We start from the raw sequence: 24,880 nt of genomic DNA, 5'->3' as shown, positions 1-24,880 counted from the left end.
CTCCACTTGCCTACAAGGGGATGTATTGCCAAAGTGATTTGGTTCTTGATTTTACCTAATATAAGGCAGATCAAGGCAGGCAGCTGTCCCAAGGCTTTATTGGCCAACATAAGTAGACACACTGGGTTTTATCCATGGCATATATGAACACCAGCAATTCATTCAAATGGTCCAAAATTATGGTGTGTCCCCAGGGCAAAGGCATGATATCTTAGAATCATAGAATCATAGAATAGTAGGGTTGGAAGGGGCCTACAAGGCCATCGAGTCCAACCCCCTGCTCAATGCAGGAATCCAAGTCAGAGCATCCCTGACAAATGGCTGTCCAGCCTCGTCTTGAACGCCTCCAGTGTGGGAGAGCCCACCACCTCCCCAGGTAATTGGTTCCATTGTCGTATTGCTCTGACACTCAGGAAGTTTTTCCTGATGTTCAGCCGGAATCTGGCTTCCTGTAACTTGAGCCCATGATTCTGTGTCCTGCACTCTGGCATGATCAAGAAGAGATCCTGGCCTTCTTCTCTGTGACAACCTTTCAAGTACTTGAAGAGTGCTATCATATCTCTCCTCAGTCTTCTCTTCTCAAGGCTAAACATGCCCAGTTCTTTCAGTCTCTCTTCATAGGGCTTTGTTTCCAGTCCCCTGATCATCTTTGTTGCCCTCCTCTGAACCCTTTCCAGTTTGTCTGCATCCTTCTTAAAGTGTGGTGCCCAGAACTGGACACAGTACTCCGGATGAGGCCTAACCAGTGCTGAGTAGAGGGGAACTAGTACTTCCCGGGATTTGGAAGCGATGCTTCTATGAATGCAGCCCAAAATAGCATTTGCCTTTTTTGCAGCCACATCACATTGTTGGCTCATATTGAGCTTGTGATCGACAACAATTCCAAGATCCTTCTCGCTCGTAGTGTGGTTGAGCCACGTATCCCCCATCTTGTAACTGTGCATTTGGTTTCTTTTTCCTAGGTGCAGAACTTGGCATTTGTCCCTATTAAATGCCATTCTGTTGTTTTCTGCCCAGCGCTCCAGTCTATCCGGATCACTTTGAATTTTGTTTCTGTCTTCCAAAGTATTAGCTATCCTGCCCAATTTTGTGTCATCTGCAAATTTGATCAGCATTCCCTGCACCTCCTCCTCCAAGTCATTAATAAAAATGTTGAAGAGCACTGGGCCCAGCACTGAGCCCTGCAGTACCCCACTCGTTACCTCTCCCCAGCTTGAGAAGATCCCATTGATAAGCACTCTTTGAGTCCGATTCTGTAGCCAACTGTGGATCCACCGGATCGTTGTTTCATCTAGCCCACTTCGAGCTAGTTTGCTCATCAGGATATCATGGGGCACTTTGTCGAAAGCTTTGCTGAAGTCGAGGTATATGATGTCTACAGCATTCCCACGGTCTACAAGGGAGGTTACTTGATCAAAAAATGAGATCAGATTTGTCTGGCAATTAGACAATCTTCTAATTGCCAGAAAAGAATCTTCTTTTCTTCGGTGGACTTTCTCTCTTTCCAGGTTGTAGTCAAAGCACCTCTCCTGCTTCAGTGGTCTGGAATCCCAGAGGCAAGAAGGAGAGAGGCAGCGGTGAAGTCAGCAGCTTTTGGTAGTGGACTCTTACACCAAGCATCTACTGGCAACCTCCCTTCCTGTTTCTCCAGCTGTCTTTTATAGTCCATCAGCAGGACCTTGCATGCAGCCTGTCCTGTAGGCTTAATCCATCCCACCTGTGCTGATTGCCTACACTTGTGGGAAATGCAGCATCACCACCCAGTCCTAGCAGTCTCTGCTTAAAGGGATATTCCCATGGTTGCTCATAGCAAGCAGCCCTATAGCTTGGTAGGTTCTAGGAACTGCTGTGTCCAAGCTTTTTCCCCAGGAGTAAAGGCATGAAGGGAAGATGTGACAGGTCACACCTATCTCTGCAAGGGGACTCTTTGCATGATGCAACATCCCACTGTGGGTGATGCTGTGGCCACCATTTTGAATATGCAACCCCCACTTGGGGGTTGTCATGTTGTATGAACCCTGTGAGTGTGGTTATGTGAGGGTTAAACAACAAGGGTTATGCAGCCCTCACATGACCCATGGTCTGTTTTAGGGCTGTGCAAGGGTTGTTTAACCCTCAGATCATTGTTTAACCTTGGCATAACACGTGATGAGCCACGATGTGTCAAACGAAACCAGTCAATGTAATGTACAGTGCTGGTGCAGACTACTCACACATTCCTTCCTCCTAAAGAGAGAGGCAGGAAGAATGCTCTGATCATCCATGCATGCAGCCACACCAGATAATATATATGGGTTGGAGTGCACAAGCATTCACCCTTTCCCACTATGCCTATGGAGGGATTACATTAGATGGAGGTATTAGATATGCTATAGTGTTGCCAGATTTTATATAAAATCAAAATATTTTAAAGAAATACAAATCTTCTGTAAATATTCTTCATAACAAAAAAAAGATGTGGGGGGTGTATAAATTGTAGAAGATGTCCAGCAAACAACATTAAGCTTCATTCACATTTTAGTGAAAGCAAACATATATGGATACTGTTATTGCAACCAGCAGCACCTTAGGTACATGAGCAGCAGGGATCCACTAGTGGGGAGAAAAAACATTGATTATTAGAACTTTGGCTGCCCCCGTTCCAGTCCAAAGGTACGCAATATGGAATAGGAAACGCTCGCGGGGGTGGGGGCGCTTCTCTAACTGCAGCACAGCCTCAAGGTTCTCAGTCCAAATCTACCCATCTCCCATACATCTTGTGAAATGACGTTTTTGGATTTGTTTGCTTTTATGAATTTACGGAGGCACTATCCGGGAATACAATGGAGATAGAAGAGGTACACCCATGGACCCTAGGATTATGGACAGAGTTCTCAGTGTAGGCGGCAGACCTCCCCAAAAGGGTATGCACAGCTGCATAAACACTCCTTAGGCCACTACCAGCTTATCAACTATTTTAGTTAGCTGGTAGTGTGCCAAATCCCCTTCATGGATCACTGCCTTGTTGTGGCGAAGGGGCTTGCGTAACTCAGTGAAGCCATAAGCTATGCCGTGCAGGGCCACCCAAGACGGACAGGTCATGGCAGAGGGTTCTGACAAAATGTGGTCCACTGGAGAAGGAAATGGCAACCCACTCCAGTATTCTTGCCAAGAAAACCCCATGGAACGTATCACAAGGCTAAAAGAGATGACGCTGGAAGATGAGCCCCTCAGGTCGGAAGGTGTCCAATATGCTACTGGGGAAGAGCAGAGGGTATTTCCAAGTAGCGCCAGAAAGAGTGAAACGGCTGGGCCAAACCCGAAAGGACACTCAGCTGTGGATGTGTCTGGCTGTGAAAAGAAAATCCGATGCTGTAAAGAACAATATTGTTTAGGAACCTGGAATGTAAGATCAATGAATCAAGGTAAGCTGGAGGTGGTCAAACATGAGATGGCAAGATTGAACATCGACATCTTGGGAATCAGCAAACTCAAATGGACAGGCATGGGCGAATTTAATTCAGGTGACCATCATATCTACTATTGTGGGCAAGAATCCCTTAGAAGAAATGGAGTAGCACTCATAGTCAACAAAAGGGTGGGAAAAGCAGTACTGGGGTACAATCTTAAAAATGATAGAATGATCTCAGTACGAATCCAAGGCAAACCATTCAACATCACAGTAATTCAAGTCTATGCCCCAACCACTGAGGCCGAAGAAGCTGAGGTTGATCGGTTCTATGAAGACCTACAACACGTTCTAGAACTAACACCAAAAAAAGATGTCCTCTTCATCATAGGGGATTGGAATGCTAAAGTAGGAAGTCAAGAAATCACTGGGATAACAGGCAGGCATGGCCTTGGTGTACAAAATGAAGCAGGACAAAAGCTAACAGAGTTTTGCCAAGAGAACATGCTGATCATAGCAAACACTCTTTTCCAACAGCACAAGAGGCGACTCTACACATGGACGTCACCAGATGGTCAATATCGAAATCAGATTGATTATGTCCTTTGCAGCCAAAGATGGAGGAGCTCCATACAGTCAGTAAAAACAAGACCTGGAGCTGACTGTGGCTCAGATCATGAGCTGCTTCTTGCAAAATTTCGGCTGAAATTGAAGAACGTCGGGAAAACCACTAAACCGTTCAGGTATGACCTAAATCATATCCCTTATGAATATACAGTGGAGGTAAGGAATAGATTTCAGGGATTAGACCTGATAGACAGAGTGCCTGAGGAACTATGGACGGAGGTCCGTAACATTGTTCAGGAGGCAGCAACGAAATCCGTCCCAAAGAAAAAGAAATGCAAGAAAGCCAAGTGGCTGTCTGATGAGGCTTTACAAGTAGCTCACGAAAGAAGGGAAGCGAAAAGCAAGGGAGAAAGGGGAAGATATACCCAACTGAATGCAGAGTTCCAGAGAATAGCAAGGAGAGACAAGAAGGCCTTCTTAAATGAACAATGCCAAGAAATCGAGGAAAACAACAGAATGGGAAAGACTAAAGATCTCTTCAAGAAAATTGGAGATCTCAAGGGAACGTTTTGTGCAAAGACGGGCATGATCAAGGACAAAGAAGGCAGGGACCTAACAGAAGCAGATGAGATTAAGAAGAGGTGGCAAGAATACACAGAAGAACTATACAGGAAAGATCTGAATGTCCCTGATAGCCATGATAGTGCGGTCACTGAACTTGAGCCGGACATCCTAGACAGTGAAGTCAAGTGGGCCTTAGGAAGCATTAGTAACAACAAAGCTAGCGGAGATGACAGTATTCCAGCCGAGCTATTTAAAATCCTAAAAGATGATGCTGTTAAAGTGCTGCATTCAATATGCCAACAAATCTGGAATACTCAACAGTGGCCACAAGACTGGAAAAGGTCAGTTTACATTCCAATTCCAAAGAAGGGCAACGCCAAAGAGTGTTCAAACTACCGCACAATTGCGCTCATTTCACATGCCAGCAAGGTGATGCTCAAAATCCTACAAGCTAGGCTTCAGCAGTATGCGAACCGAGAACTACCGGAAGTACAAGCTGGGTTTCGAAGAGGCAGAGGAACTAGAGATCAAATCGCCAACATTCGCTGCATCATGGAGAAAGCAAGAGAATTCCAGAAAAACGTCTATTTCTGCTTCACTGACTACGCTAAAGCCTTTGATTGTGTGGATCACAACAAACTGTGGCAAATTCTGAAAGTGATGGGAGTACCAGACCACCTTACCTGTCTCCTGAGAAACCTGTACGAGAGTCAAGAAGCAACAGTAAGAACCAGAGATGGAACAACCGATTGGTTCAAAATTGGGAAAGGAGTACGACAAGGCTGCATATTGTCACCCTGCTTATTTAACTTATATGCAGAGTACATCATGAGAAATGCTGGGTTGGATGAATCACAGGTCGGAATTAAGATTGCCGGGAGAATTATCAACAACCTCCGATATGCAGACGATACCACCCTAATGGCAGAAAGCGAAGAGGATCTCAAGAGCCTCTTGTTGAGGGTGAAAGAGGAGAGTGCAAAAGCTGGTTTGAAACTCAACATTAAAAAAACTAAGATCATGGCATCTGGCCCTATCACTTCCTGGCATATAGAAGGGGAAGAAATGGAAGCAGTGACAGATTTTACTTTCTTGGGCTCCAAGATCACCGCAGACGGTGACTGTAGCCATGAAATTAAAAGACGCTTGCTCCTTGGGAGGAAAGCGATGGCCAACCTAGACAGCATAGTAAGAAGCAGAGACATCACCTTGCCGACAAAGGTCCGTCTAATCAAAGCTATGGTTTTCCCAGTAGTAATGTATGGCTGTGAGAGCTGGACTATAAGGAAGGCTGAGCGCCGAAGAATTGATGCTTTCGAACTGTGGTGCTGGAGAAGACTCTTACGAGTCCCCTGGACTGCAAGGAGGTCAAATCAGTCCATCCTAAAGGAAATCAACCCTGACTGCTCATTGGAAGGACAGATACTGAAGCTGAAGCTCCAATATTTTGGCCACCTAATGCGAAGAGAAAACTCCCTGGAAAAGACCCTGATGCTGGGAAAGACTGAAGGCAAAAGGAGAAGGGGACGGCAGAGGATGAGATGGCTAGATAGCATCACGGATGCAATGAATATGAACTTGAGCACGCTCCGGGAGAGAGCGCAGGACAGGAAGGCCTGGCGTGCTATGGTCCATGGGGTCACGAAGAGTCGGACACGACTGAACGACTGAACAACAACAACAACAACAGTGTGCCAAATCAGCTCCTACCATCACCCAAAAGCAACTCCCCAGACACCAACCCCCCAAAGTCCCAAGTGCTCATTTGGATCCAGCATGGTCTCAAAGGCTGGCAGCTACTCCAGGGGACACATTTGCTACTTCCCATAGCACAGGGATAGAGATTCTGATTTGATGGAAAAGAATGAGTAGCCTGTTACACAGATCAGAAGCAGGAGACAGTGAGTGGATGCTGTCTACAATGCAGCATTGTTACATTAAGAGAGGCTTGCACCGTTCTCTTCCCTTGACATAGTGAGGTTGACAGTAATCTCTTTGCTAATGCAATTAGCAATAATTATTCCACTCTAAAAAATAGGTGCCATGTACTAGAGGCCAATCTTAGCATGTTTCGGCTGTTTGCCAATAATGTTACTATATAAAGACAGTTTGGCATAGTGGGCAGAACCCAATTCTAACTAGGGAGACTAGAGTTCAAATCCCTGCTTGCTGTCTAAGCGTAACCTTCTTCACAGACATGTGAGGACAAAATGGGGTAGCCCCGTATAAGTTACACTGACATTCTCTGAGGAAGGTCAGGATGCAAGTATGATTTTTTAACATTAAAACTTATTTTCCTCACAAAGCTTAGCTGAAATTAGAGGTTTAGTTGAACTCTGCAATGTCTAATTAATCCAAAATGCAGAACATTCCCCTTCCCTCTAAGGGCTGCTTCATATAGAAGAAAAATAAATATGTACACTATAATACATGAATGGCTACTTAGCTGCAATTACACATGCTGGCTTCCTAAAACATGTACAACTGCAGTACAATTTTTGTTTGGGCTTTTATTTGTTTTACATGGAAGAATCTCTGTGTAGGAAAAAAAATGACATGCAGAAAGAAGTCCTGCACTAACAAGATCAAATTGTAAAACAAGTACATTTTCCATTAGGTTTAAACAATTGGCTTCAGAAATATTTGCCAGATATCTTTTGTTGTGCTACTGGTACTAAACTGAGACAGCTCTTTGATTAACTGTATCCCCTTGGGAATTGTTAGCCTAATAAGAGTAAGTTGCAACAACTGCTACTTAATGAGGAAACCATTGCCAAAATTTTTGATGATGCCAAGGAGTTAAGTGGCACTTAACCAGGTGTTTAAAAGGTGTAATGCTCTGAACTCTCCTTCTTTTAAATAAAGAGTGTATAATGATGGATGTTAACAAGTGCCATTTTTATTCTTGAGTCTCCATTCAGTGATACAATTTATTTTAATGCAAGTCTTTTCAGACTTTATCAAGTGTCCTATTCTCTCCAGAAGGACAATAAGTAGCTTAGCAGTGGGCCCAAATGAAGAGACGCCTATTGTACAACAAAGGGAAAGAAGTATAACAACAACAATGCTACAAGGACAGAAAAGTGCTTTATTGATAATAGGCCAAGCGCTATTCTGGTGCATGCCAGCCCTTATATTGCTGAATTAGGCCTGAGTCCAATTATATTGATTGCTAATGATGTGAATGCAAGTTAAACACACATTTTGTGGTTCAACCCTTGACCAGGATTGCAGACCGATGAGTGAGTTATGAAACAGACTGCATTACAGAAGTCTGAAGATGGAAACATTCAAAGCCTGTGAACTGAATTAAAGTAATATAAAGAAGTATAGGATTAGTCTGAGCCTAAGCCTTGGATGAAAGCACTACTGATGTTTTTTACATATTTCCCTTTTACCCTACCTTATTTTTATATACACTAGTGTATACCGTAAGTGTCAAAAAGCATCTTTGCCTTTCCTTTTAAACACCAGCATATCAAAAATTGTTAAATAGATAAGCAGTTCTTTCAGGAATGTTATGTAGTATCAAATGTTGTTTATAGCAATAGTATGTGGTTCATTAAAGAGAAAACTCAGATTTCATGTATAACTGAAATTATTACTGCTCTCGGGTTCCTAAATAAGTTGGGGGTGACAAGGTAGGGAGAGATCCCACAGAGTGACATTATGTTCCACACCAAAGTCATATCTTTTTTTTTTTCAAGTTCCTATGAGTGAACCAAACTATAAAATACCAAGAAAACAGCAAAATTTGAAAATTTATATAAAAATGTCTCAACAAGGTAAAAACAACACAAAACTCTGTCTAGTCACCTTACAAAGCATATCCAATCCTGGTATCTGTCCCACTCAAATTTGCACACCAAAATTCTCTAAATTTTATAAATATATGCCACCATATAATGAGGAATGGAAAAGATTTAGCATCTGCCATTTCTCTTGTCCCTCCTTCACACCCTGCTCCCTGCCTCAACACCCCAGATTGTTTACATGTTTCTCAAGATTATAGCAAGGAGCAAAACTCTACTAAGGGTGCAATCCTATGGATTGCACCCTGGGTACTCGTAGGAGGCTTATGAGCAACCTATGCAGACAGGGAGGCACCTCGCACCTCCCCATGCTGCATTTTAGCTAGACGGGTAATTTTGCCCATCTAGTGGAAGCTTCAGGGAGGGGGAGGGAAGAAGGAAGGGGGGGGATGGAAAGATCGTAGGAATGTCACCGTGGCTCCTCCCCTCCCTGCCCCCAGGAACACTCCCTTTCCCCCCATCTCCACACTCTATTTACCAAGCGTGGAGAGACAGCCAGTACAGTTCTCCCTGCACTGGCTACGAGGAGGATGGGGTGGGGAGTGCAGCTTCCTGGCTCCAAGCTCAGAGCCCTGTCTAAGACTGCACAGCCAGGAAACTGAAAAATCCTATGTCCCCCAGATGCTGTCTAGGGGACACAGGATTGCTCCTAAATCATCTACAGTTGTGTTCATCAGCAAATCAGGGAAACAAGCCCAGCAGCATTTCATCATGACACTCTCATCTTCTTTTCACTTCAGATACAATTAAACAGTAATAAAGTTCTTCCAAAAAAACCTTGAGTTGATTGGAAGCAAGTAACTGGTCATGCACAGCAGGCTTATACACTAATAATTTCTTGATTATTTTGATATACAATCTAACAGGGCTGTCAATTGTTCGAATGAAGCAAGATTAATTTTCCAGGGCTTCACTTGTCAGTTGCACTTCAGCATTCAATGGAAAGAGAAAAAATGTTTAACAGGGTCAGACGTGGTGCATGAAAAGGACACAAACAAGAGTAAATGCTTCAGGTATCTACACACTCTACAGCCAAATAGTTGGCGGGGGCAGGGGTGGTGGTGGTCAGGGCACCTGAACAAACAGAAATTCTGTCCCAAGCAAAGCCAAATTCAATATTCATAATTAGACTAAACACATTTGCATATGGTCTATGGTTAAGGTAGCTAATACCATCAGAACAAGAAAACGGAGATTACAACACAATAAATTTATTGGAAAGTGGACGTTATTTATCATATATTGGAATATACTGGAGTCTTAAGATGCAACACAACCTTCTGTGCTGGTAAGAAAAATAAAATATATTTATGTGCCCATGTGTGAAATAGCTGAATGGTATTCATTCAATGCAATGCAACAGTATATTTTTCGGAGATCTTAGCTAATTAGGGAAGGAGGTACATTTATAGATATTGCTATATTGTGTGGCAAATGTAGGATTGGGTCTCAGTCATAAGATACTTGTGTTATTGATGAACTGGAAAAATAAAGGAAAGAACAAAAAAGAAACCACATTTGCATGTATCTATTTCTTTTGTATAATTTTGTCTGAAAGAACTGGAGTGACTAATGGAAAGTCAGGAAGCATGTGGCAGAGAAGGACATTGAGACTGGCTACAGGTATGCAAGACAGAAAAAAAAGGGTCCATGGGCAGTGACACTTTTTATTCTTTCTACTCCATGGCAAAATGTCTTGCCCAATGTTAGTTTTCTGAACAAAGCTTTTTCTTAAACAAATTTTCAAATTTTTATCCACATCCATAACCAAGATTCTTGTGGGGGGAGGGATAGAAGAAGAGATTAAGAATGCTACATTCTTAGCCCATGCAAAAATCCATGCTTAAACAAAGGCTGCAATGTGCTCTTAGAACAGGTGTAGGCAGACTTGCAATATCTATATTCTTTTACTAGAAAGAACCCCAAGATCCACCCGTGGAGCCAGATGCAAAATGGTGACTCAGGGGACAGAGCCAATAACCTACTACACTTCATGGGCCATATACTAGGATGACCTGTCCATACAAGTACAAATCTACATTTGATTTAATACAGATCAGAGATTCAAACAGCCTAAAGTAGAACGGGAAGGCTATTTCTTGTTGGTATTGTTAAAAAACAGGGAGTTGGAAACCCTTGCTGATCTACTGCAAATGATCCAGCAATCTTACCAGTAGATCCTGATCTACCTTCTGCCCATCCCTATCTTAGAGTACAAGGTTTTTGTTGCGGCATGGAATAAATGCCAATTCATTCTCACAGTATTTGATACAAGTTTACACATTCTCAGTGTACACTGATGAGTCTCTGCTTCTCTCTGTCTCTGTCTCTCTGTCTCTCTCACACACACACACACACACACACCTTTACTTGGTAACATCTCTATTTAAATTATGGTAGTGATCTTATCTGATGCAAGAAACTATACATTAATAGTATATACTCTAGTAGTTGCTTGGATAATATATTTCAGTACCACAGTACAGTCTAGATTAAAACGCTAGACATCATTTACAACACATTGTATCCTTCAACTTAAATCAATTCTCATTCTTAAATGGGAGCATTGAGAATACGAGTGACACATATCACTTTGCTCCTCATTCTACAGGTAATCCTAAAAAGATCAATGTCATTTTCAGTGGTTTGATTAGGTTTGCTATTTCAGAATCCAAAGTTGGAATCTCATCTCTCATGTCAGTGTTGCCAGTATAAAGTGCATAATTAAATTCAATTGCCATGAAGTAAACCCAAGATATAGACCTGAGGTAAACTAGCATATTCTCTATAGCTACAGAACTTAACATTGGGAAAACTTTAAATGCTAAGCACATTGTACATGGCATTCTTCTAATTTCAGATATATTGTCAAAATTCATTTTGTCTGTTATAAGCAGTATAGGCAGAAAGGTCAAAGAATTTCAATTTAGTATTATAATTGCCCCCTATAAACTGCAGTTTATAAGCAACATGCATCACAGATTGAATTAATTGTATTGAGAAATGAAGAAATAATACACAGTTTAAACAAATTTGATACATTTTAGATTATGTTATTGTGGGTTGCATATATTGCTCTATTCAATAGTTTGAGTTTTAAACCTTATTAAGACATTTTCTGAAACATGAACACAATTAGATTAGATTTGTTTATTTGTATGTAGTAATCAGAACATTACAAAGTAAAAAAAACTGATGACCAAAAGGAACTACATAGCCCTATAAAGGTAACAGAAATCAACGTAAATAAAATTTACACAAACCTATATAAAATTATATTGAAAATCATGGACAATTTAATATTCTGAATCACCCAGGGAAGACACAACAGTCTTCTTTTAAAATTTCTCCCTAACAACAGTTATTGCAGACAGAAAATGTGCAATCTTTGTACAAAACAAATAGATTCCCATCTCAGGAACGGAATCATATACTCCTCATATATCTCCTTAAAATCAAATATTGTTCCCTCTGCACTTTATGCAAAGGGCAATACACAGTAATATGACCACAGTTAAAAAGCAAACTATCCAAAACTAAGTAAAAGTTTTCTGTTCTGTATTCTTGTAAATGTACATGGGCACCTAGATATAGCAGCATGCATATCTGCTATAGCAGAGGGACAACTGGGGCCAATCTACACAGGCAATTTAATGTGGTGGCAGAGCGCATTGGGGTCGTTTGTGACAGATGACGTTGTCGCCAATCCACCGCCATCCCACTGCATTGGTCCCCAAAGTGCTCATTTTTAGAAAGTCCTTTCACTTTGTTGTTTTTCTTAAATGTGGCTCTGGAGCGGGTCCGTGGCAGTGTGCTCTGTCCTCACATTAAACTGGGGCATGCTTCTGTGACCTGCAAGTGATGTGGTCAAGGGGTGGGGCCGCCCCCCCTTCCCTCTTTTTCCCCATTTGCAGTAGAGCTGCTTTCACAACAAATAGCCTGCTTTTCCCATTCATAATAGCAGTAACACTGTTTCATTCACAATAGTGGACTAGCCTGTTTATATGTAGTGCACAATAAAGAATACACACAGCTGACACAGAAAGGGCATCCAGTAGCAGTCGCCTTCAGCAGCAGTATTTCGCAGTCGCCTTACTGCAAAGCACCTACAACTTTGCAGCAGCGCAATAAACCTACAACTAAGGAATAACCAGAAGGGAAGAAGAGCGGGCAGCCAGTCTCAGTATTTCACAGTCACAATACACCTGCAGCTTTGCAGTCGCACAATACACCTGCAACTAAGGAATAGCTGGAAGGGAAGGAAAAAGGGCAGACAGGAAACATGGACAGGGCTGGGAACAAGCCTCCCCAATTATGGAATTGCGCTGGGTCGCCCCTTCAGAGTAATGCAGCAGTTTGCTTTTTCCAGATAGCAGCGACTGATTCATTCATGTCTCCCCTGTGTGTGTGATTTTCCTCTGCGTTTGTGGGGAGGAGGAGGAGGCTAAGTTGGGGTCAGAGAAATGAAGGCAGCAGCAGCAGCCACCGCTGCTGACTCCAGAGCACTAGCAGAGGGAGGCAATTCCAGCCCTTTCCCTCTGTGCACCTAGGCACCTCCTGTCTGCCCACTCATTGGTCTGTCCCTGGGCTTCAGTATTGCTGGCTCACAGGCAGTGGATATGGGGGAGAGGTTTAGGGTAAACTATCCCACACTACTCATCTTTTCCCTAAGCATGGAGAGGGGTGGGAGCAAGCCTCTCTCATTGGCTTAGCAGCATCTCTATGGGGTTGATGACGTTCCTTCTACTAGTGGGACTCCACCCATCCAACTGAAAAATAAGTCAGATTAAAGTGCAGTTTGACCTGTGAAAAGTGGTTTTTAGGTAGTGTTTCCTCCGCATTTTTTGCTTCGTGTGCTTGGGACAGACCAAAAGTGAAATGAAAATCCGGATAATACTGGAAGCACTTCTCATTCTGTTTCCACGTAGACTCCCCCCTGGTTGCTATGCAGGTATTTTTAATGCTCTCCAGAATTAAAAATCCAGCATCCAGCAACCTACCTGTGCACTTGGTACAGCTGACAAGGCGGAGGGGCTATAGTTTTGGTGCACACCCCCAACACAGGATGGCCCCTGTAAAAGGGTTCAGAGAAGCTCTACTGAAACATCAATCACCTGTTAGGTAAGAAAAGCCAGGGGAAGCTTAAACTCATTTTTTTTGTGCCCCCCTTCCCTCCTACCCTGTCTAACAGGTGACCAGCACTGCTGAGGATTTCAGACTAGTGGGGAAGAAGGGGGAAAATATTACCAACACTCACCCCCAACCCCCAGGAACAAAACCAAGAAAAGCTTCTGTTCTCTAGCCCATCATTTTATCAGAACCACAAGTGCAAGACTAAGCACACAGCCTTCATACTGCATTCCAACTGATCCGGTCTGAGACCATAATGTCAGGTTTTCATGTCGTGACTCAACCTAATCATCCTAATTAATGTAGACTTAATCGGCTAAACAGCTACCATGGTAGCCCCATATTCACTACTAAGTTTTCAAAGATTTGATCCATCCATTTCACTATAGTAAACTATTATTCATCTGCTTTTGAGAGAAAGCAAAAACATATTTTACCTGAGTCTCTATTCCTTGCTCAAGCAACCGTTTAGCCTGGTTTTCCACCTCAAGTCGAGCTCTTGCAATAAACAGCAGGTCGTTTTCAATTACTTCTATTCCAGAGAGATCTATTCCTTGAGAAAGGTAATCTATAAAAGGAATAGCATGTTGATATATTACAAAAATTCTGACAACAATGATAATGGAAAAAGTTAAACTTTTTAGGTATGATTTCATGTCGTTGTTTCATAAACAGATATCAAAGTGCATTGCCATGGTTTGTTTTACAAGGGCCAAAAGAAAAACTGTGTATCGAGTTTTGAATATCACAAGAGCAAATTTAGTGCATTGATTTATTAGCTTTCCTCTAAGAAAAGGAACTATGGGTAAAAGTTCCAATTAAAGTACAGCAATAGTGAGGGATCCAAAGATGCATTTGGACATCTGTGGAAGTGTGTCTTCCACTCACAGAAGGACTGTTTCAAAAGTCACATTACTAGATTGCTGTGTGAGAAAGTGGACCTTATGTTCTTCCAATTGCACAAACAGATTGTTCCTCCACAGCTCTCCTGCCCTGCTATTTTCCGCTAGACAGCCATTTTCCGCCGTCTAGCTGCAGGGGGGCCGACCAGGGGATGAGGCTGCTGTACGACACATTGGATGTCGTACGTGCAGCTCTGCTCTCCCCGCCCCGGAATGCCCCTTTTCAGTCACTCTGCACTCCTCTTCCGAGCGTGGAGGACAGGGCTTCTCCGCGCTGGGGGAGGTCAGTTTTCTGGGAACTGACCTCAGAGAGTGGGCTCTGAGGTCAGTTCCCGGAAAAGAGCATATCCTATGGCCCTCTAGACAGTGTCTAGTGGCCATAGGATTGCTCCCTAAAACAGGTGCCTCTTAATTGGGTAGCAGTTTGTGTATATGTGTGTGTGTGTTTATACAAGTGCTCATAAAAACCACAGATGGCAAACACTATCTTAAAAGAGGCATTCTTCCTCACACAGGAGGAATCCTCTTCTAAGATGGCTTCTATGAAACATGCATGCATCATATAAAACAAAAGTATACTTCTTCCTTCAGAAATATTACTTCTATTCACATGAAAATTTATGTAAATTTAATTGATGGATCAACCAAATAAAATGTAAGATCTATTAAAATTTCTTTAACTGAGTTGCAGCCCGTTTATAAATAAAATAAGCAGATTGTTAAATAATAAGCAGAATATTTTTCTGCAATCTTTAATACATTCAGAATTCAACCGTGGGAATAAATATGATAGTACAGAATAGCAAATGAAAAACAGAGCTACAGAAACAACTGCATATAAAAGAGAGAACTCAAATACCTGAAAGCTAATGTCATGGTATATCATTAAAGCAGGGATGAAAGTAAACACTGTGCTGGACATGAGGCTGTTGCCAAAGATAACATCCTGTGTCAAGTTCTCCCTCTCCCTGTAATATACAGTAATACTCACCTCATGTTGTGAAATCAAGTATGTGTACTGGTCCTTGTCAATGGCAGCCACTGATACGGAACCAGGGCAGGAATATAAACAATGTGATGAGATCACAAGAAGGCTAAGTGGTGCTATTATGTTATGGGGTGAGTTGGAGAACTTAATTCAGGAATGCCTTTTTAGTAGCAACTCCATATTCCACAGAATATATAGTTCTGCTCCTAAGGAAGTGAAAGATAGAGCTGATCTTTTTTAAAGTGAGCAGTGGTACACAGTGTGAGAAATGAGCACTGCTGCTAGATATTTAACTGATATTCAGATAGATATTCCAATTGCAATTCTCCACTTCCATTCCAAATGGAAATATTATGATCCAACATTTGGAGCATGAAAATAATTTCCTCTTGCTCAACAGCACTTAAATGGATGATAACTGAATATTGCCTGTTGATCTGAAAGCCCTGAAGTGCATCATAGAAGATAAGAGTAAGTAGTCTTTACGCTGGTAAAGACTATGAGTAGCACCTCTCTCTAGAACCATGTCACAGCTACAGTTCGTCATACCACAAATATTCTTCATAGAATAATATGCTGCTTTCAAAAATTCATGTGTGCCATCCCATAATATTAATACTGTGTATTTCACCAGATGATGAAAACCTCAAAATTTGTGTCACCTTCTGCAAACAGATACTGTGCCTCTACAAACACAACACAACAAACACAACTGCCTCCTAATCAAAGCCTTTCCTCTGGGGAAAAATGCAAATTGTACCAACTTGCATTTTCAGGATTTTGCTTTTTGAAGGAAGGGGAATGAGAAAGAACGTATCTCAGGATCTCCAAGGAAATCTTGCTGCACTTCAGAAGGACAAGGAGTCTAAATGCTTTCAAGAAAACCTGCTACTGTCCCTTTTTGTAAAGGTCCAAATTAAACTTTTAAACAGTGCATTTATTGCTGCACTGGCTTCATAAGTTTCCGGGACCAATTCAAAGTATTTTGAAGCCCTAAATGGCTTGGGGCCAATGTATCTAACGGAATGTCTCCCCTTACCATATGTATCTTAGGTCATCTTCAGAGGCACAGAAGGAAGTTAGGCTACAAGAAAGAGATTCTTCTCAGTTGTGGCACCCTGTTTATGGAATTCCCTACCCAAGAAGCTTGCCTGAAGCTTACAATGTTATATTTTGGGTGCCAGATGAAGAGCTTTTTTCTCTATGGCATTTTATAATTTAGATTTTATGGCAGATTTTATACATTTTACATGCTGTTTGGTTTTTTTGTATTGTTTGTATTTAGCATTGCATTTTATTCTTATGCAATTTGCTAAGAGAACTTTTGTTATTTGCTGGATTAAAAATGTAATAAATAAATACAAGGTGTTCCTTGTGGTCTTTAATGCAAAGCATAGAATTGTTCTTAATTTTTGCTGCCTATAAGCTAAAAGCCTGCCAGCCCTCATCCCAGACTCCCAGAACAATTACTAGGTGTATGTGATTAGGAAGTCAGCTTGCTGTACATTCAGTTTGTTTAAAACATATCGAGGTCTGGAGATGCTCATTATATTTTTGGGTAATGGGTTAGAATGGTATTCTGCTAAGCCATTTTTAATTTCTGCCTTTAACTCAAGAAGCTATTTAAACATAGCTTTTTCCTGGTATGATGCAAAGCAAATCATGCATCACCGTCAATATGCCTTCTGAATTAAGAAGTAAAATTAACCAAAAAATTAAAAATTCAACATGGGAACAACCCAAGAATGAAGTGTGCTATTAACTCTCCTTCTTTCCCACTAGCATCACAAGATGGCTTCATGAAAAAGCAAAACATGAGATCTTCCTACTGATTTTCCCACTGCACGGTAACATATATGACAGAAACAGATTTATATATTTTATGCGGCGCTCTCCCCTTGTAAAACAACAACTCACACGAAGACCCAGTTTGCACATAGTGCAGCAGTTCCTGGGTTGTTTAACCCAGGAATTTCTGAGGACAAAGCAACAAGTGTACTGCCTTCCGCACCCTTGTCATTTCCGTTTTCAATTAACAACCCAGGAATGCCCCTTTCCTGGGTTGTTTCATGATGTGCGAACCTGGAAAGTGGGTTGTTAAACAACTCAGAGTTAACCCAACAACAAACAATGGGCAATTGTTGGGTTAACTCTAGGCTGTTTAACCCATAAACAACCCAGAGTTTCCAGGTTCACAAGTCATGAAACAATCCAGGAAAGGAGCATTCCTCGTTTGTTAAACAAAAGCAGAAACAATGAGTGCAGAAGAGGCAGCGTGCTCATTGCTGTGCTCGTCCCTGGCAATTCCTGGGTCAAGCAACCCAGGAATTGCAGTGTGACATGCAAATTGGGTCTAAAACGTCAACCTTTTAGGCCCAAAGTTCTTGAACAGCCAATTTCTTGGAAAACACAGAACAAAAACAATCACTGAGGCCAGAAAAAGAGTAATTTGCCACTGTCAAAAGGTTCACATGCAAAGATAAACCTAACTTTCCAGCCTGAGCCATTCTCCTACTCCCTACAAATGCAGGCTGAAGTTGACATTGCAGCAGACAGTTGTCCTCAAGGCAAAGGAGTCTAAGATCTGAATGGATAGTCTATCACCAGACTGCAACTCATTGGCCCCTCCAGGAAATTCCTGATATGTGTGGTGGATAACTTCCTCCTACAGAAAGTAGAGGAAGGAACTAGAGCATTGGCTATCCTTGACTTGATCCTAACCAACAGAGATGACTTAGTGGGTAAAGTAGCAGTTACAGGAACTCTGGGGGAAAGCGACCATGTTATCCTTGAGTTCTTGGTTCTAAGGGAAGCAAAAGCCGAGTGCAGTCAAATGCGTACCCTGGATTTTAGGAAAGCTGATTTTAATAAACTCAGAACAATGATAAGTAAGGTCCCATGGCAAGCAACTCTAACAAGAAAATGAGTCCAAGATGGGTGGGAGTTTTTAAAAAAGGAAATTCTCAAGGCACAATTACAAACAATCCCAACAAGAAGAAAAGGTGGAAGACAACAGAAGAAGCCAGTGACTTCACAGAAAGCTTAGAGATGACCTGAAAACAAAAAAGCACACATACAGGAAGTGGAAGGAAGGAAAAGCAACAAAGGAAGAATACAAGCAGGCAGAACAGAATTGCAGGGATGGCGTCAGGAAGGCTAAAGCTGAGAACGAGCTGAGGTTAGCAGGGATGCTAAAAGCAACAAAAGGCTTTCTTCAGCTACATACATATTGGAAGACAAAGAAATGGTGGTTCAGCTATTAAATAAGGATGGCAAAATGATTACAGATGACAAAGAAAAGGCAGAAGTGCTCAATTCCTACTTTGGCTCAGTCTTCTCCCAAGAGAGGGTCTATGACCCCCCTGGCAAAGGCAAAGTACAGGCTGAAGGGGCAGGACTGCAGCTTGAGATCAACAGGCTTATGGTCAAGCAACACCTAATTACTTTGAATGAGTTCAAATCTCCAGGGCCAGATGAACTGCATCCTCGAGTAATAAAGGAACTGGCAGAAGAACTCTCAGAACCACTATCTATTATCTTTGAGAAATCATGGAGGATGGGTGAAGTGCCAGATGACTGGAGGAGGGCTAACGTTGTCCCCCCCCTTCAAAAACGGGTAAAAAGGAGGAACCTGGGCACTACAGACCAGTCAGTCTGACATCAATCCCTGGGAAAATTCTGGAGAAGATGATAAAGCAATCCATCTGGAAGCACCTTGAAAATAATGCAGTGATTACTCGAAGCTAACATGGATTTGTCAAGAACAAATCCTGCCAGACAAATCTGATCTCATTTTTGGATCAGGTCACCTCCCATGTGGACTGTGGGAATGCTGTAGACATCATATACCTCGACTACAGCAAAGCTTTCGACAAAATGCCCCATGATATCCTGATGAGCAAACTAGCTCAAAGTGGGCTATATGAAAAAAAGTGGGCTAGATGAAACAATTAGTTTCCCTCTACTCAGCACTGGTTAGGCCTCATCTGGAGTACTGTGTCCAGTTCTGGGCACCACACTTTAAGAAGGATGCAGACAAACTGGAGAGGGTTCAGACTGAGGAGGGCAACAAAGATGAGCAGGGGATTGGAAACAAAGCCCTGTGAAGAGAGACTGAAAGAACTGGGCATGTTTAGCCTTGAGAAGAGAAGACTGAGGGGAGATAGGATAGCGCTCTTCAAGTCCTTGAAAGGTTGTCACAGAGAGGAAGGCCAGGATCACTTCTCGATCATCCCAGGGTTCAGGACACGGAATCATGGGCTCAAGTTACAGGAAGCCAGATTCCGACTGAACATCAGGAAAAACTTCCTGACTGGTAAAGCAATATGACATTATGTCGCCCCTGCAGTGAGCATTGAACTCTTAGGTTAGAAGTGCCAAGATAGCAATAAATCAGACTCAAAGATTTGCTTACAAGGAGACTTTATTGGGTACCTTACAGCACACAGGCATACCCAGTGGTTGGATCAGACAGCTTCTCTGAACCCCGGGCCACTGGGTACAATGGGTCTTATGGTTAGCAATAAGCAGCGTTTCAGCAGCACACGCCCCTAGCATTCATTCTCAGCGTAGGCTAACAGCACTTGGTTCTCAAGCATAGACACCTGCAGCTTTAAGGTAAACAAACTCTGCTTCTCAGGCACATCAGAGATAAAGACTCTCTTCATTAGCAAGGAATGCACCAAGAAGGCTGTTATCGGCCTTTGAACTCATCTGCGCATGCTCAGAGGCTTACCAGCATAATGAACTTAAGCAAGCGTTATGGATCTCTAGGCCCCTCTAATGGAACAACCGATTGGTTCAAAATTGGGAAAGGAGTACGACAAAGCTGCATATTGTCACCCTGCTTATTTAATTTATATGCAGAGTACATCATGAGAAACGCCGGGTTGGATGAATCACAAGTTGGAATTAAGATTGCCGGGAGAAATATCAACAACCTCCGATATGCAGATGATACCACCCTAATGGCAGAAAGCGAAGAGGATCTCAAGAGCCTCTTGTTGAGGGTGAAAGAGGAGAGTGCAAAAGCTGGTTTGAAACTCAACATTAAAAAAACTAAGATCATGGCCTCTGGCCCCATCACTTCCTGGCGTATAGAAGGGGAAGAAATGGAAACAGTGACAGATTTTATTTTCTTGGGCTCCAAGATCACTGCAGACGGTGACTGTAGCCATGAAATTAAAAGACGCTTGCTCCTTGGGAGGGAAGCAATGGCAAACCTACACAGCATAGTAAGAAGCAGAGACATCACCTTGCCGACAAAGGTCCATGTAATCAAAGCTATGGTTTTCCCAGTAGTAATGTATGGCTGTGAGAGCTGGGCTATAAGGAAGGCTGAGTGCCGAAGAATTGATGCTTTCGAACTGTGGTGCTGGAGAAGACTCTTACGAGTCCCCTGGACTGCAAGGAGGTCAAATCAGTCAGTCCTAAAGGAAATCAACCCTGAGTGCTCGTTGGAAGGACAGATCCTGAAGCTGAAGCTCAAATATTTTGGCCACCTAATGCGAAGAGAAAACTCTCTGGAAAAGACCCTGATGCTGGGAAACACTGAAGGCAAAAGGAGACGGGGATGGCAGAGGATGAGATGGCTAGATAGCATCACCGATGCAATGAATATGAACTTGAGCACGCTCCGGGAAAGAGCGCAGGACAGGAAGGCCTGGCGTGCTATGGTCTATGGGGTCACTAAGCGTCGGACACGACAGAATGACTGAACAACAACAAGGCCCCTCTAACACTACAAATGACTTGGCTACGCTCCTGGGGCCAATACATTCCACCCTCAGATGATCAAAGGCTGATAACAGTCTGCCTTGCCACTTGATCAGCAGGGGGTTGACATCTATTTAAATGTATACTTTAAAATGCAACAAATGAGCAAGCACGCAAAGCTATAAAGCAGCCAATAATAGTCAGAATTATTGCAACCATTTGCTTCCACCACCACCCCGATCCCTTGAAACCAGTTTGAAATTGATCCCTTGAAACCAGTTTGAAATCGGGTCGAAGGACTCCTCTTCTAGGTGATGTATTTCCTCACTTTGTTGATATGTAACAGCCCAGGGGCCCCTTCATGGATCACTGCCTTGTTGTGGCGAAGGGGCTTGTGTAACTCAGTGAAGCCATAAGCTATGCCGTGAAGGGCCACCCAAGACGGACAGGTCACGGCAGAGAGTTCTGACAAAATGTGGTCCACTGGAGAAGGAAATGGCAACCCACTCCAGTATTCTTGCCAAGAAAACCCCATGGAACGTATCACAAGGCTAAAAGAGATGACGCTGGAAGATGAGCCCCTCAGGTCGGAATGTGTCCAATATGCTACTGGGGAAGAGCAGAGGGTATTTCCAAGTAGCGCCAGAAAGAGTGAAACGGCTGGGCCAAACCCGAAAGGACACTCAGCTGTGGATGTGTCTGGCGGTGAAAAGAAAATCCGATGCTGTAAAGAACAATATTGTTTAGGAACCTGGAATGTCAGATCAATGAATCAAGGTAAGCTGGAGGTGGTCAAACATGAGATGGCAAGATTGAACATCGACATCTTGGGAATCAGCAAACTCAAATGGACAGGCATGGGCGAATTTAATTCAGGTGACCATCATATCTACGATTGTGGGCAAGAATCCCTTAGAAGAAATGGAGTAGCACTCATAGTCAACAAAAGGGTGGGAAAAGCAGTACTGGGGTACAATCTTAAAAATGATAGAATGATCTCAGTACGAATCCAAGGCAAACCATTCAACATCACAGTAATTCAAGTCTATGCCCCAACCACTGAGGCCGAAGAAGCTGAGGTTGATCGGTTCTATGAAGACCTACAACACCTTCTAGAACTAACACCAAAAAAAGATGTCCTCTTCATCATAGGGGATTGGAATGCTAAAGTAGGAAGTCAAGAAATCACCGGGATAACAGGCAGGCATGGCCTTGGTGTACAAAATGAAGCAGGACAAAAGCTAATAGAGTTTTGCCAAGAGAACATGCTGATCATAGCAAACACTCTTTTCCAACAGCACAAGAGGCGACTCTACACATGGACGTCACCGGATGGTCAATATCGAAATCAGATTGATTATGTCCTTTGCAGCCAAAGATGGAGAAGCTCCATACAGTCAGTAAAAACAAGACCTGGAGCTGACTGTGGCTCAGATCATGAGCTGCTTCTTGCAAAATTTCGGCTTAAATTGAAGAACGTCGGGAAAACCACTAAACCGTTCAGGTATGACCTAAATCATATCCCTGATGAATATACAGTGGAGGTGAGGAATAGATTTCAGGGATTAGACCTGACAGACAGAGTGCCTGAGGAACTATGGACGGAGGTCCGTAACATTGTTCAGGAGGCAGCAACGAAATCCGTCCCAAAGAAAAAGAAATGCAAGAAAGCCAAGTGGCTGTCTGATGAGGCTTTACAAGTAGCTCACGAAAGAAGGGAAGCGAAAAGCAAGGGAGAAAGGGGAAGATATACCCAACTGAATGCAGAATTCCAGAGAATAGCAAGGAGAGACAAGAAGGCCTTCTTAAATGAACAATGCCAAGAAATCGAGGAAAACAACAGAATGGGAAAGACTAGAGATCTCTTCAAGAAAATTGGAGACCTCAAGGGAACGTTTTGTGCAAAGACGGGCATGATAAAGGACAAAGAAGGCAGGGACCTAACAGAAGCAGATGAGATTAAGAAGAGGTGGCAAGAATACACAGAAGAACTATACAGGAAAGATTTGAATGTCCCTGATAGCCATGATAGTGCGGTCACTGAACTTGAGCCGGACATCCTCGAGAGTGAAGTCAAGTGGGCCTTAGGAAGCATCAGTAACAACAAAGCTAGCGGAGATGACAGTATTCCAGCCGAGCTATTTACAATCCTAAAAGATGATGCTGTTAAAGTGCTGCATTCAATATGCCAACAAATCTGGAACACTCAACAGTGGCCACAAGACTGGAAAAGGTCAGTTTACATTCCAATTCCAAAGAAGGGCAACGCCAAAGAGTGTTCAAACTACCGCACAATTGCGCTCATTTCACATGCCAGCAAGGTGATGCTCAAAATCCTACAAGCTAGGCTTCAGCAGTATGCGAACCGAGAACTACCGGAAGTACAAGCTGGGTTTCGAAGAGGCAGAGGAACTAGAGATCAAATCGCCAACATTCGCTGCATCATGGAGAAAGCAAGAGAATTCCAGAAAAACGTCTATTTCTGCTTCATTGACTACGCTAAAGCCTTTGATTGTGTGGATCACAACAAACTGTGGCAAATTCTGAAAGTGATGGGAGTACCAGACCACCTTACCTGTCTCCTGAGAAACCTGTACGAGGGTCAAGAAGCAACAGTAAGAACCAGACATGGAACAACCGATTGGTTCAAAATTGGGAAAGGAGTACGACAAGGCTGCATATTGTCACCCTGCTTATTTAACTTATATGCAGAGTACATCATGAGAAATGCCGGGTTGGATGAATCACAGGTCGGAATTAAGATTGCCGGGAGAATTATCAACAACCTCCGATATGCAGACGATACCACCCTAATGGCAGAAAGCGAAGAGGATCTCAAGAGCCTCTTGTTGAGGGTGAAAGAGGAGAGTGCAAAAGCTGGTTTGAAACTCAACATTAAAAAAACTAAGATCATGGCATCTGGCCCTATCACTTCCTGGCATATAGAAGGGGAAGAAATGGAAGCAGTGACAGATTTTACTTTCTTGGGCTCCAAGATCACCGCAGACGGTGACTGTAGCCATGAAATTAAAAGACGCTTGCTCCTTGGGAGGAAAGCGATGGCCAACCTAGACAGCATAGTAAGAAGCAGAGACATCACCTTGCCGACAAAGGTCCGTCTAATCAAAGCTATGGTTTTCCCAGTAGTAATGTATGGCTGTGAGAGCTGGACTATAAGGAAGGCTGAGCGCCGAAGAATTGATGCTTTCGAACTGTGGTGCTGGAGAAGGCTCTTACGAGTCCCCTGGACTGCAAGGAGGTCAAATCAGTCCATCCTAAAGGAAATCAACCCTGACTGCTCATTGGAAGGACAGATAATGAAGCTGAAGCTCCAATATTTTGGCCACCTAATGCGAAGAGAAAACTCCCCGGAAAAGACCCTGATGCTGGGAAAGACTGAAGGCAAAAGGAGAAGGGGACAGCAGAGGATGAGATGGCTAGATAGCATCACGGATGCAATGAATATGAACTTGAGCACGCTCCGGGAGAGAGCGCAGGACAGGAAGGCCTGGCGTGCTATGGTCCATGGGGTCACGAAGAGTCGGACACGACTGAACGACTGAACAACAACAACAACAGCCCAGGGGAGGGCTATTACTTCCTCCCCCGGTTTGGGAAGAGAAATCTCTCTCTTTCTCTCTGACCTGCCTGTCTTGCAGATCGTGTTTCAAACTTTCTACATAAAACTCTCTGTGCCATGCACCAGCTTTAACCCTTCACTTGTCTTCTCTGCAAGTTAGGTTGTTTACTTTCGTCTAAACAGAACCTCACTTACTTAAACCTTTTTGCTTTACACTAGCCCCAAGGACACACA

At 42.9% G+C, this 24,880-nt stretch overlaps 1 protein-coding gene across 2 annotated transcripts in view; it reads right to left on the bottom strand.

Annotated features, from left to right (window-relative positions):
- The window catches only part of COG5 (component of oligomeric golgi complex 5), a 238,313-nt gene that overhangs the window by 120,598 nt on the left and 92,835 nt on the right, over positions 1–24,880 (bottom strand). For both annotated transcript variants that reach the window (XM_084811049.1, XM_084811051.1), the window contains one exon: positions 13,899–14,029. In XM_084811049.1, the coding sequence (XP_084667175.1) occupies positions 13,899–14,029 (131 nt within the window). The remainder of the gene's footprint in view (positions 1–13,898; positions 14,030–24,880) is intronic.

This window comes from Heloderma suspectum, chromosome 7 (genome assembly GCF_057233095.1).
Source record: "Heloderma suspectum isolate Gila_16-S chromosome 7, 16-S_ref, whole genome shotgun sequence".
Classification (NCBI taxonomy): Eukaryota; Metazoa; Chordata; class Lepidosauria; order Squamata; family Helodermatidae; genus Heloderma; species Heloderma suspectum.
The sequence above is the reverse complement of the archived record's forward strand: the minus strand, read 5'-3'. Positions and strand labels throughout refer to the sequence as shown.